The sequence below is a fragment of the Leopardus geoffroyi genome, chromosome C2 (assembly GCF_018350155.1).
Source record: "Leopardus geoffroyi isolate Oge1 chromosome C2, O.geoffroyi_Oge1_pat1.0, whole genome shotgun sequence".
Lineage (NCBI taxonomy): Eukaryota > Metazoa > Chordata > Mammalia > Carnivora > Felidae > Leopardus > Leopardus geoffroyi.
In genome coordinates, this window is record NC_059333.1 from 84,564,663 (window position 1) to 84,579,375 (window position 14,713).

The 14,713-nt window shown below is 34.0% G+C and overlaps 1 protein-coding gene across 10 annotated transcripts in view; it reads right to left on the reverse strand.

Annotated features, from left to right (window-relative positions):
- Positions 1–14,713, reverse strand: part of ATP11B (ATPase phospholipid transporting 11B (putative)) — a 127,436-nt gene that overhangs the window by 84,123 nt on the left and 28,600 nt on the right. For all 10 annotated transcript variants that reach the window (XM_045502854.1, XM_045502862.1, XM_045502853.1 and 7 more), the window contains exons 2-6: positions 13,867–13,983; positions 8,702–8,791; positions 7,007–7,087; positions 685–792; positions 366–494 (exon numbers count right to left, since the gene is read on the reverse strand). In XM_045502854.1, coding sequence (XP_045358810.1) covers positions 366–494; positions 685–792; positions 7,007–7,087; positions 8,702–8,791; positions 13,867–13,983 — 525 coding nt within the window. The remainder of the gene's footprint in view (positions 1–365; positions 495–684; positions 793–7,006; positions 7,088–8,701; positions 8,792–13,866; positions 13,984–14,713) is intronic.

Consider the following 14,713-nt stretch of genomic DNA (forward strand, 5'->3'; position numbering starts at 1 on the left):
TCAGTGATTTATTTATTTTATTTTTTTTTTTAATTTTTTTTTCAACGTTTATTTATTTTTTTGGGACAGAGAGAGACAGAGCATGAACGGGGGAGGGGCAGAGAGAGAGGGAGACACAGAATCGGAAACAGGCTCCAGGCTCTGAGCCATCAGCCCAGAGCCTGACGCGGGGCTCGAACTCACGGACCGCAAGATCGTGACCTGGCTGAAGTCGGACGCTTAACCGACTGCGCCACCCAGGCGCCCCAAAGTTTCAGTGATTTAAAAAATTTTTCCCTTAGCAGGTTAAACAAAGGAAAATATCACTATAACCCAAAAACATTCTGTTCACCCAGGGCAACACTCAAACATATGCATGTACAAACCTTCAGGTTAGTTTCTCCATCCAAACTAGCAGTTGTAACGTGACAAGAACCATCAAGCCGATCTGAGGACAGAAGCACCAAATCTGCAGGGAAAATTTCATCTTTGGCTATTCGAACAATATCACCCACCTATAAGGAATTATGGGGGAAAAGTGAATATATAGATTTTAAAAGGCAAAGACTTATTTTTACTGATTTCTAAACAGATGGCCTATCAATATTTTAATACAGGAAAGCAAGCTTTTAACTAAAATATAATAGATTAGAATGTGTGATACCAATATATATAATTGATTTCTATTATTTACTAAAGGCATACCCGAATGTTTTTTGATCTAGTTTTTACAAGGCCACCACTTCGAACAACATAAACAGGAGCTCCATTTACTTCATTATCTGAGTTATGTCGTAACCAATCTTCATATCCCTATTAAATATTAAAGAACAAAAAAATACCCTTTTTAATATAATTAGAAGATATTTTATCAAATGAGAAAACAAAACATAAAAACTTATCCAAAACATTTTATTCACCAGAATTATATTAGGCTAATCTGATGCATATACTCATAGGTATTTGACACTCATTCTTACTAGAAACATTCTTTTTCCTTGGTGCCATTACACATATTCCTGGTTTTCATAGTACCTCTCTAGTTACTCCTCAATTTCCTTACAGGAGGCTCCTTCTATGTCACCTTTATGGATCCCTTTTTCACCCTTCTCTTTCTACTACAAGATTTCTTCTATCTCTGTGTCTTCCAAAAAATCCTGAAATTTGTCTGTCTAGCCTATATCTCTTTTCTGGACTCTAAACTTGAATATCTGCATTCCTAGTATCTCCATTTTGATGTCATAATAAGCATTTCGAAACTAAATTGATGTTATCCCCCAAATCTGTTGCATTTCCAATGTTTCCAATCTTGATAAATGGCATCACCATCTACCAAGTTGCTCTTAGAAGAAATCTGAGGAGTAATTCTTGATTCTTACCTTTTCCTAACACCTATTCAGTTTAGAGGTTCCATGGCTTCTATGTAAAAATGATATTTTAAAATTTATTTATTTATTTATTTATTTATTTATTTATTTATTTATTTGGGGAAAGAAAGTGTGGGTGTAAGCGGGGAAAGGGCAGGGAGAGAGAGCAAGAGAGAGAATCCCAGGCAGGTTCTGCGATGTCAGCATGGAGCCCGACATGGGGCTCAAACCCATAAACCATGAGATAATGACCTGAGCCGAAATCAAGAGTCACTTAACTGACTGAGCCACCCAGGCACCCCTAAAAATGATATTTTTAAATCATAAAATATAAATTCACAGAGCATTACTATATACAACAGCAAAAAAAAAAATGAATAGATTTTGAAACTGAGGTTGAGTTCTTTCACCTTCTTAACCAACAAGCCAACAGAATTATAATATGTATTTCAAAAAAAATATGGTAGGCTAGGGGTACCTGGGTGGCTCAGTTGGTAGAGCGTCCAACTCTTGATTTTTACTCAAGGTTGTGATCTCACTGTTGTGAGATTGAGCCCTGTGGGCTTTGTGCTGGGTTTGGAGCCTGATTAAGACTCTCTCTCTCTCTCTCTCTCCCTCTCTCCCCTCTCCCACAGAAACATGTGCATGCTCATGTGCTTGCTCTCTCTCAAAAAAAAATATGGTAGGCTACATGCATCATCATTAAAAAGGGACACAGACATAAGCATTTCAGAAAGAATCCTTTGATTAAATATTTAAGGAGTGGTATTTTTTTTTTTACTTTATTTTTTTAATTTATATCCAAGTTACTTAGCAAATAGTGCAACAATGATTTCAGGAGTAGATTCCTTAATGCCCCTTACCCATTTAGCCCATCCCCTCTCCCACAGCCCCTCCAGTAACCCTCTGTTTGTTCTCCATATTTAAGAGTCTCTAATGTTTTGTCCCCCTCCCTGTTTTTATATTATTATTGCTTCCCTTCCGTTGGGTCATCTGATCTGTGTCTTAAAGTCCTCATATGAGTGAAGTCATATGGTATTTGTCTTTCTCTAATTTCACTTAGCATAATGCCCTCTAGTTCCATCCACGTAGTTGCAAATGGCAAGATTTCACTCTTTTAGATTGCCAAGTAATACTCCATTGTGTGTGTGTGTGTGTGTGTGTGTGTGTGTGTGTGTGTGTATTTTACACACACATCTTCTTTATCTATTCATCCATCGATGGACATTTGGGCTCTCTCCATACTCTGGCTATTGTTGATAGTACTGCTATAAACATTGGGGGTGTGTGCCCCTTCAAAACAGCATACCTGTATCCCTTGGATAAATACCTAGTAGTGCAATTGCTGGGTTGTAGGGTAGTTCTAGTTTTAATTTTTTAAGGAACCTCCATACTGTTTTCCAGAGTGGCTGCACCAGTTTGCATTCCCACCAGCAGTGCCAAAGATATCCTCTTTCTTCGCATCCTCACCAACATCTGTTGTTGCCTGAGTTGTTAATGTTAGCCATTCTGACAGGTGTGAGGTCGTATCTCATTGTGGTTTTGATTTGTATTTCCCTGGTGACAACTGATGTGGAGCATGTTTTCATGTGTTCGTTGGCCATCTGGATGTCTTCTTTGGAGAAGTATCTATTTAGGTCTTTTGCCCATTTCTTCATTGGTTATTTGTTTTTTGGGTGTTGAGTCTGATAAGTTCTTTATAGATTTTGGATACTAACCCTTTATCTGATAGGTCATTTGCAAATGTCTTCTCCCATTCCGTTGGTTGCCTTTTACTTTTGCTGATTGTTTCCTTTGCTGTGCAGAAGCTTTTTATTTTGATGAGGTCCTAATAGTTCATTTTTGCTTTTGTTTCCCTTGCCTCTGGAGACATGTTGAGTAAGAAGCTGCTGTGGCCAAGATCAAAGAGGTTTTTGCCTGCTTTCTCCTCAAGGACTTTGATGGCTTCCTGTCTTACATTTAGGTCTTTCATCCATTTTGAGTTTATTTTTGTGTATGGTAAAAGGAAGTGGCCCAGGTTCATTTTTCTGCATGTTGTTGTCCAGTTTTCCCAGCACTACTTGCTGAAGAGACTGTCTTTATTCCATTGGATATTGTCTCCTGCTTTGTTAAAGATTAGTTGGCCATACATTTGTGGGTCCATTTCTGGGTTCTCTATTCTACTCCATTGATCTGAGTGTCCATTTTTTGTGCCAGGAGTGGTAATTTTTTTTTTTAAGTGGAAAAGACTTCTTGTGCTATTTTGGAGAAAATTTAAGAACTCAACGGTGTAGCATAAGTACAGATAATGGAATGATATCCAAGAGATAGGATTAAGTGATCAAAATAAGATATAGAATGTGTTGTGTTCTATGCTATTATTTGTTTTAAAAAATGCCTATGTGAACACTCTGCATGGATATTGGGACTAATGTACAAATACATCAAGGGAGGAAAACTAGGAGGGTGGGGGGTTAGGAATATAAGAGGCTTTTACTATATGCTATTTTGTACTGTTTCCATTTTTTAAAAATATATACACATCTATTACCTAAAAATATTATAACAGTATAAAATATAAAGCAAATTAAAGATTGCTTTGAAGGTCTATTTTTTTTCCCAGGAAGAAACCTTTTGGAAAAGCATTTTTAAGCTACTCAAATTACACTGACCCCAGTTAAGATGTGGTATGTCAATTACAGGGAAATTTAACTGAGGGTCAAAATATCTTTTCTGAAACTGTCAAAAAGCAAAATTCCTTTTACAGTCAGATGACATTAATAGCTGGGCAACAATGATAAAAACATTATCTTTTAAAACACAAGTTCACAAATTCTAATTCATCCCACATATTACAGCCAGATTGTTTCCAAAACATCATTTTAATTCACTACCTTGTTCAAAACCCCCTCAATAACTCTCAATGCTTACAGGAAAGAATCTTCCAGCCTACATTTCCAGTATTATCTTTTAATACTTTCCTCTACAGGGTCAAACATTTATTCAGACACGTCATTCCCCAAAATAGGTCTTGGCTTTTCTTCCATTTGGGCCTTTGTTTAAATTGTTTGTTTCTATTTCACCTCCTTCACCAACTGTTATTTTACTAATATTCCAAGTCTCATTTCTATTATTTATTCCACAAAACTTTCCTTGATTATCTAAATGAAGGGTTCCATCCTTTCTCTGAACACCTACCGCTCATTAGCTCTTACTAGTACCTTATTAAACTGTAATTGTTGTTGTGTTTGGTCCTGCCTTCCCTACTTCATAGATTTTAAGTTCATAGAGGGCAAAGACTATGACACCTACCATAGCACTATATCTTGCATTATACAACTAGAGAGAAGACTTAATATGTAAATATGTTTGGAAGAAGTTAAAAAAACAAAGTAACAATTTAATTCATATTAAAGTGTAAATAACTGATAAAGCTTTTCCTATTTTGATAAAAGTACAAACGCAGACTAAAAGGGGGAGAAGTAAGGAAGGTAAGAACATAGTAGCTTTCACTTTTATAATTTTTCCAAAATTTGTTCTACTAATCTATAGTGATGGATATATAAACCTGAACGATACACTCTGGTATGAGTGTGTTTCTTAAATGAACAAAACTTAGGAACAGAAAAAACTCTTGAGTTCTGAAATCGTTTCTGAAAAACGGAGAAAATCTTTACAGATCAAATTTTCTCTTTGAAAATTATGACCTTTCATATTTCTTCTTTTGCCTTAGTTGTCAAGATGTGTCAAGAACTTAACTGCAATAACCATACTCACACAGGTTTGAGGTAGTCTTCCTACTTTCGATCTTTAGATTTCATGTGTTTTTAGTTAACTCATTTTTGGAAGAAGGCTGGTTGTCAATTGTTATTATTATAGTAAACTCTCTTAATTTGCAGATATAAATTCACCAGCATTCTCAACTCAGTTAGTGGTATCACATTTCAATTAAACCCAGTCTCTATTTGGTCACATATCTTGGAAAATCAGGGCAATAAGTATCACAACATTTTACACTGCTTTAAAAAATGTTCAATGAGTGGGGGGGAGTCTGGATGGCTCAGTCTGTTAGGCATCTGACTCTTGATTTTGGCTCAAGAGATTGAGCCTCGTGTCAGGCTCCATGCTGTTAGCATGGAGCCTGCTTAGGATTCTCACTGTCCCTCCACCAGCTTGTGTGTGTACACATGCGTGCTCTCTCTCTCTCTCTCTCAAAATAAACATTAAAAAAATTCAATAGGTTTATTCATTCATTTATTCATCTATCAAACAAACGCTTTTTGAAGGTCTAATATGTACATGACTTTGTTCTGGTCTTTGGAAATAATCTGGTATATAAAACAAAGTCTATGCACTCACAGAGCTAAACATTCAAATGAGGGCCAACAGATAAAGTAATAAATATTTATTCAACAGAACAACAGGTAGCAACAAATGATATGAAGAAAAAAGACCAGACCAGAAAATGAGAGAGTGACATGGTGGTCATGAAAAGCCTAAGATATCCAAGTGGAAATGTTGCATGAGCATTTGTATATGTGTAGCTGGACTTCAGGGAATAGTTTCAGGATACGTATCAATTTGAGAACCATCAACATATAAATGGTACTATAAACCACTAGACCAAAAGAAATCACCTAAAAGGAAAATATATATAGAAAAGATGTCCTAGGGACAAATACATGTTACTTTGATGAAATAAATGGCATCTGCAAAACCAAGTAAATATGTAACTGTATGAAGTGATTTGGATGCTTAATGAGTTGCACAAATTCTAGCCTCCAATAGAACAGTGAAAGGAACTCACACATAGTGAAAGTAGCACCATGATATTCTGACACCCTAGATATATAATGTAACTACTATAGTTTCCTCTTATCCTTCTCTGTAATAAATAATATACTACATCTCAGAATTACAGAACATTTGTCAATTTTATTTCCATGTCAATTTGAATCTTATCCCTAAATCTTATAAAGTGGAAATTTATCATATTTACACAAGAAAATTCAATTAACTCTCTTTCAGGTAGAAGGAATTATCTATTTAACTGGGCCCCTGGCAAGATTTTTTGAGAAATGATAGCTATACAGACATGACATTTCTATGAATTTCTTTTATTTCTTACCCAGCATGTGTATCTAGTAATAATCTTACTTTTCTATACCTACATTTTAATATCAATTCAAGATTTGGTTGAAGCTATTTCCCCTATGGTATTACTTTATATAAAAATCAACATCACCAGAGAAAGTTGTAGAAAGTAAGAAAAGACCATACAATTCTTATTCAAAATGGTAATGTCAGAAGTATGTGTTCCACTCCCTATAAATATACCCCTTTTGAATTATATTTCCTTTAAATATTGTCAAACCTACAAAGATGATTATAATAATGTACTTCATACATAAATTAGTTTGTAGATCTAAAATGCTTGTTTTTGGATGCTTCCTAGGAGTGTCAAGAGAACAACATATTTTAACTATATTCTGTGAGTCCCTAGGTACCTGAAATATAATAGAGTGACTTAACTCAGTTTAATTTTACCATATGCAGTATCAAACAAATTTGCTGATTTCTTATGGAAATTACTTTCACAACAATAAATGTTAGTGTGAAGTGTAAATATTTAGCAACTTCTAAATGACCTGGGGAGAAAACAATAGAAAGTATTTTCATACCTGCTTTATGGCGGTTACTGTTATCACAAAGAATAATGGAAGTCCACTGGTAATTGGACTGGTAGGTGTATCAATCATAAGCTAGATTTACAACAACAAAAAGAACAGAGTATTATATTTTTATATTGTACACGTCACACTATTAACATCTAAAATCTCATATTTATTGGGAATTCTGAGAACACTATATAAAGTGCATATGATTGTCCAGAGTAAAAAATAATCATGCATGTAGTTTAGTTCACAGTTTCACCAAGTTCATTTTGTTGGCCATTATATGAAGTGAGTAGAATATCTAAATCTATTGCATATCCACAAATATTGCTGGAGTGAACTCAGTCACTTCACCTTTTTAACACAGCGTACATAAGGTCTTCCTCCTCAGTATTTGTTAGAAGCAGACCTACAGCTGCTCAGAATCTCATTTTACATTTCTTTGCCCATCCTGGTAAATGCTGAAAAGTCTGTCAGCAATTTTAACCCTAGAATTCGGAATAATTTCATCACTTAAGAAAAGAGAATAAGGAATAGGGCTAGGAAAAGGATTTTTTTTTCTACAGGGATTTTGTTACATCTACAGAGCCAGAGGGGTACAGCTTAGAAAACGATGCTGTAATTATGATCTAAATCATACAACTGAGGTTTCAACAAATTGGGGAAGTAATTTTTGCAGTAATTATGTTTGGTTAGTTAAAACATGGACCCAATGGTTTATTAATGTTCCTTTACCCTGGATAGGCCAATTAAATTTGTTTTATTCCACAGACCAGCTGAATTCCTGACCTTAGCTAGTAATTTCACAAATGCATGTGATGTGGACATGGTTAGTATAAATTTCTCACTTTTCCAAGAAAACCAAGCTGATGTTCTATTGATAAAAACTCAGAAGTTTCTTCTCTGTTCATGAAAGAAAGCAATTTCTTTAAAATATAAGTGTTTCTTCAAGCTTTAAAGTGACTACTTAATAAGTTTTTTTTTCACTGGAATTCCCGGTTCTATGAGAGTAAAGTTCAGAGTTTATACAAAAACCCAATGCCACACTGAAAGATACTGCTCGTGTATTATCAGAAGAAGATAACCCCTTTAAAAGAAAATGGCAGTCACTATTTTTAAATCTTGACTTATACTCAAATTTTATAAGCTATTCTCTTGATACTTTGATATTAGAGAAAAAAAAAGCACAATGTGAAAATTAAGAAACTATCAAAGAGTTTATCATGAACAGACTTAAGAAAATGGTTCCCATAATAAAAATCTATATTCATGGGGATTCTTAAAATTAGAAAAAATTTTTAAATAAAAGTAAAATTTAAATTCAAAACAAAGGAAAAGTCAAAGAAAGATTTACTTGGACAAAGATCATTCCGTAGGCAGAAATGTGCCAAAAACATGTGCTATATAGGTCAAAATATTTATGTTCTGATGCAGAGCAAGTGAAATGTAAAATTGGCTTTGATTACAATTATCAGCACCATAGCACATCAGTAATGAAACAATATAAAATTAATCTTAAAATTCACAAGCTATTTTTTAGAAATCTGCATGTGGTTTAAATAACTACATTTACTGATTACAATGGGGAAGCTATGCAGGAAAAAACTGATCCCATAGTCAAATGATTTAGAATGCAATATAACTTTTCCCTAAAGATAGAAGTCATTATATAAACTTAATCCATTGAGTGATAAAGCTTACCTGAACCAAAAATATAATAAGAAAATAAAAGTTTGCCACTCTTCTGAATTGTTCAAATAAATTTTTTGGAACAAAATTCCACACAGTATACTAAAAAAACAGAGAGAGAAGGATAAATTAACATTTAAAATAATATATACGATATCAATGTAATAATAAGGAAAGCAAAATAAGATTTATGAAGTCCTTAGACAAATTTATGTAACTCTTGATGCTATAAAAACTATCTCGTTTTTAAGAGTTTCAGAACTTTTATTCTATTCTTTTTTTTCTTATACTATTTATTGGCAATTTTAGTGTAATTTAAAAAGATGAGATAAATTGGAATCTACCAATTTTGCTATTAAATTCTTGATTTTTTAGAAGCTGGAGAAGGCAAATCTAAAACAACATTTAATAATTTATTTTGGTCTTTGGTTACACAAAACTAAGTGTAAAAATAAACAAGAGGTGATAAAAATGCTGATTCCAGATACAATTTATTTTCCATTTTATTTAGCTCAGTATCAGAAACAAAGGAAATGGTATAACTATTTTATTATTCTTTGTTAAGTACAAAATATGGAAAAATAACCAAGAATGTGAAAAAGATTAAAAGACACTTTACATAAGTGGTGGTATAACCACCAAGACAATCTCATAAAGGACACGAAAATCTGTCACAATGTCAATTTTTAAAGTAAGACCGTCACTAAATGACCTTGGACTAATCTCTCTGCACCCTACTTTGTGCCTCTATAAAATGAAGACAATAATAGCCCTGTTTTACAGGGTTGTTATAAGGCTTAAATAAGCTAATATATTTATGATGCGCTTAGGACAGAAACTGGCTCATACTAATTGCCATGTGTCTGTTATATTATTAATCAGCATATAAGCCTATAATGCTATAAGGGTAATAATATGCCAAACATTATAGCACTGTTACTTCACCCTATATACTTCTCAGTAGAATGTAAGATCCCTAAGGCTAGGGACATTGTTTTATTTACTGCTCAATCTCCAGCACTTACCACTACTACTCAGCACATAGGTGGAGATCAAAACTTTAGAAGAATAGATGAATAAATACAGAAATACATACATACATACATACATTAGGTAGAAATGAATTTTTTTCAGATGACTATTCGGATGTCAGGCAAATGAAGCCTTAGTGGTTACTGATCCTATTCAAAATTTCTAAAGAGGCAGTTTACTTAATTTTCTCTGGTCAATGTAAGATGGTTCTAATTTCTGAATTTTCTTACTTCAAAAATTCACTTCTTAATCAGCTGAGATCTGAAATGTCCTTCCCCACATAAACAATTAGGGTTAAGTTCCCAGGAAAGTCCACAACAGTCTCTATGACCCAAGGATATATAAATAGTACAATACCTAACAACATTTCTTTCAGGTCAAATTATAATTTCAGTTCTAATCTGATACCTGAAACACATTTTCTTGTGGTAGTGGTAGCACTAGTGGCTCCAGAATCTGGGACTGGGGACTATGTTCAGGGCTCTGGAGAGAAGAGAGGTAGATGCTTTCCAGTCACTGCTCAATGTGTATCTCTGAGATGGTAACTTTGGGTCATATCATCCTCAGGTGATCTTAACTGGAGTCCCTTAGTTACCAAATCAAATGTGTAAAACTTTTTAAGAATCAAGTTGGCAATGTCCTAACTTCACATCAATCTTTTAAAATCATAACAGAATGTATTTTTGTCTTCCAAAATCTTGAAAAGAACAATTACATAAATTGGCAATAAGGTAACTGGTTTCAGGATATTTTCTTTGGCTAGTTCAATAATACATGGAAAAACTCAGAATAGGGGCGCCTGGGTGGCGCAGTCGGTTAAGCGTCTGACTTCAGCCAGGTCACGATCTCGCGGTCCGTGAGTTCGAGCCCTGCGTCAGGCTCTGGGCTGATGGCTCAGAGCCTGGAGCCTGTTTCCGATTCTGTGTCTCCCTCTCTCTCTGCCCCTCCCCCGTTCATGCTCTGTCTCTCTCTGTCCCAAAAATAAATAAACGTTGGGAAAAAAAAAAAAAAAAAACTCAGAATAAAAATTTCTTATGACAACCAGCTTACAAATATTAGGAATTGTTTTTTCCAGGTTTTCTAAAATACAAAATACATTAATAGACTGAACAAGTCTATAGTCTGTGCTTATCCTATCATATGTAGAAGAGAAACTATAGGATAAATGTTAAATAATATAAAAATATTTTAAGAAAAATAATAATTATGCTTTAAAGTTATTTTATTATTATGTAATAATGGTCAATAAAATTAAATTAGAAGTATAACTTCTTTTTTAGCTATGTATATGACTATACAACTGATCTTTTTTCTTCAAGTTCTGATATTAGTAAGAAACCAAAACATAATTATGAAACTACATCTTTCGTAAAGTTTAAATAAGGTAGTTACTATGGTAAATTAAACAAAGATGCATCATGCACCTACAATGTGTGAGACTCTTGTGCTGTAAGAGGAACAAAGAAGCTTTCATATTAGAAGAAATTCAGAATAAATATCAATAGCTATATTGAAAGGTAAAGTAAATGAAGGAATATACAAAGAATTAAAATGAAAAGCAATCAGTGAGAGAAAAATTTAATGAGGAAGGTCATATTCAACATGGGCTTTAATAGGGCAACATTCAACAGGCTGAAAGTAGGGGGCAAAGAGAGGGAGACCATTTCAGGAAAAAAGGACAGCATGAACACAGGCAGAGAAGAGCAAAGTTCATCATGACTTTGTGGGACAGAAAATAATACAGTCCAGAAGAGTTTCAGGGAATAAAAAGGGAGCAGAAAGGTAGTACAAAGGGAATTTTTTTAAAAGCCTCATTTATGGTCAAGAAAAAAATGGACATTGTATATAAATACCCACATTCCTGAATCTGTGGTCAAGAACATGAATTTTCTATTTCCATAAAAACATGAAATTTATAACCTCTGCAAAAAATATAATCTACATTTAAAAAGAAGTGGTTAATCACATGAAATCACAGCAAAGGCACAGTAGTAGGGAAGTTCAACATGGGTTTATGGAATAGCAGGTAATCTGGTTTGGAAGGGATGTGAGAAATTACTAGTAGAATAAATAAGGGAATAATGAGAGAGACAGTCCTTATATGCTTTTAAAAAAGCAATGTTTATTTAAATATCTGTATTTTTAGAACTGTGGTCAAAAACATGAACCGTAACACTGCTGCATGTGAATACGATCATATAAAGATATTTAATCTCTCAAATTTTCCAGGACACTCAGCTTTCAATACTGGCAGAGGACTAAAGTGGTCCTGTTACAGCAGATGAGATTATAAAAACTAGATTTTAAAATGGATCCTGGAAAGTATCCAAAATATAGATAGAAACTAGAAGAGAGTTTAATTTTTAAAAAGTGCAAATGAAAGGAATATGAATATGAATTATAAACTATGGCTTCTTAACCTGGAGACACTATCAAACTCTCACAGCTATGGCAGCAAACAGTAGGGAGAAAAATTATACCCTTATCACAAAATATGATAGATTTGAATTCAGGGCTGGAAAACTAGATGGAAATTTAAGGGGAAGAAAATACTGGTAGTGAAAGAACCAGGCAAGGAAAATGACCCAAATTCAGAATGTAAACTATCCAAACCCAGGATGATAGCTAAACTCTACACAAAAAGGAGTGAACTACTGATATATGCAACAACAAAGATCAATCTCAAGATTACTGTTACATGAAATGAAGTCAGACAGAGAAGACTCATATTACATGACTATATTTATGTGATATTCTAGAAAAGGTGAAACTATAGTTATAGAACACAGATCAGTGGTTGCTAGTGCTAGAGATGAGGAGGAGGGGGACTGGCTGCTAACTTTTTACTTCTGGATATACTCTTTATCTTCATTGTGGTGGTCCCATGATGCTATACATTTGTCAAAACTCATCAAATTGCACACTTAAAATTGGTGAAATTTTACTATATATAAATTATACACAAAGTTAAAAAAAAACTTAAAATTTTCAAGGACTTTTATTTCTTGCATGATTTACTAAGAACTGTGTCATTAATCTAAAGCTCTTCTATTACCCTAGATTCTAACATTTTCCCTTCCTGCCCCCTGCTTTAGAACCACTGTCCAAAATGACAGATCTCACTAATGGGTATGTTGCATCTGTAAATAATGTGAAGGATGAGAAAAGGGGCAGAACAAAGAAACCACTGACCTAAGACAATACTCTTGGGAAAGAGGAGATCAGGATGACAGAGATACAATTAGTTACTCTGGAAGGCAGAGAAGGAGCAGTACAAAGATGCTTCTTAAAGTAGTCTATCAAACAATAGCAATGATCTAAGGAAAACTTTACTCTTAGTCTGATTCACATCCTAACTGCACTTTCCAATAGGTAACCAGTAATTGCATATGGCTCCTGACACTTAATCGAAAATAAATTAAGATTTAATTAAAAATTATGTTTTTCAGTGGCATTAGCCATATTATAAGGCCTAATTAGCCCTAAACAGCTACTGGTTATCATAGTAGCACAGAAAACGTTTCCTTCATCATGAGAAAAGTTTACTGGGACAGCATTAACCTATAATCTTCAGTTTCAAAATAAACAAAGACATCTTAAAAATGTTATAGAAAAAAATGAAACAAGGAAGAATACGTGAGTGAAGCAGTACCTTGGTACTATATATGTAAATTTCTTGTTTACAGAAGAGTGATAAAATTAGAGGAAGTCAGGCTTTAAAGTCACACAGAACTGAGTTCAAACTCCAATCTTGTCATTTAGTGTGCAACCCTGGGTAAATTATTTCCCAACACTTTAATTAAAGACACAAATATAAAATGAGTATAACACTTTGTAAAAGCGATCTCAGAGTTGCTGTATGAATTAAATGATATGAGATGTACCTAACATAGTACCTGGCACACTGTATAAATATTTAGTTCCTCAGTTTAATTCCAACTAGGGATAATTTTTGGCATGTTAGTTACCTGGTATTAGCAACTGGCAACTCCTTTTATTTTACAGTTCACAATTTTGGGTAAGATATATTTACCAAACACCATTTCCTTGAATTTTTAAGGATATAAATGTATACTGGAATAAATAAATTACTTTTCAAAACAAAATGGAACATATTTATAGTTTTAATAAGTGTTAATCCTTACCTTAGATGAAATGATCCGGTTATCTATAAATTTCTGAGGTGTGTAAAGGCCATTCTGAGGAAACCTGTTGGCTATGTAAATAGTCCTTGTGTCACTTTGATGTGGTGGGTCAAAACCCTAAGACCAAGCAAAAGAAAAATAATGACTAAGAAGGTTAGTTGTTATGATTCTTTATTGCTGGTTTTATTTAACTGACCAGATTGCACATATTATTACTGGCCTTGAACTGCATATAGGCTCAATCTAATTACTAGCAGAGTTAAGGCATATATATTTTTCTTTCCCAGGTAAACTAACATATTATCTTCAAATAAACACTTAGGTAATACCTCTGGTAATGAAAAATAATCCATACTGTTAGAAATGCTACTGTAAGGGGGGAAAATCATGTAGAAGATCTACAGAAGCATTTGAGGACAGTATTTCTTTCCTTCCCTTTCATTCCTAGGGGTTCCTTGCCTTTCTCTTAAGATGGAATCCTACTCAGTGATGTGGAAATTCTGTGTACCTATAGCCTAATCAGCACCTACTACATCTGATGACAGAGGTTTATATTTTACTTCTTCCACACCCAGATCAACTTGGTTTCAAAGAACTTTGATCCCACGAGACTCACAGTGCACTGGGTACGGTCCTGCCCAGATTCACTCCACATAATCATCTCTTTGTGGTGGTCATATTATCAATTGAATCCCTGAAATGTGGAGATGTAATTCTGGCCTCAAATTTAGGAAACCATTTCTCAAGGTACATTTATCAATGATCTCCAATGTAAAAGTTTTCACTGGGACAAGAATGCTGATACTTCATTCCCACAGTATTTTACTATTTTCCTAGGTGGCAAGTG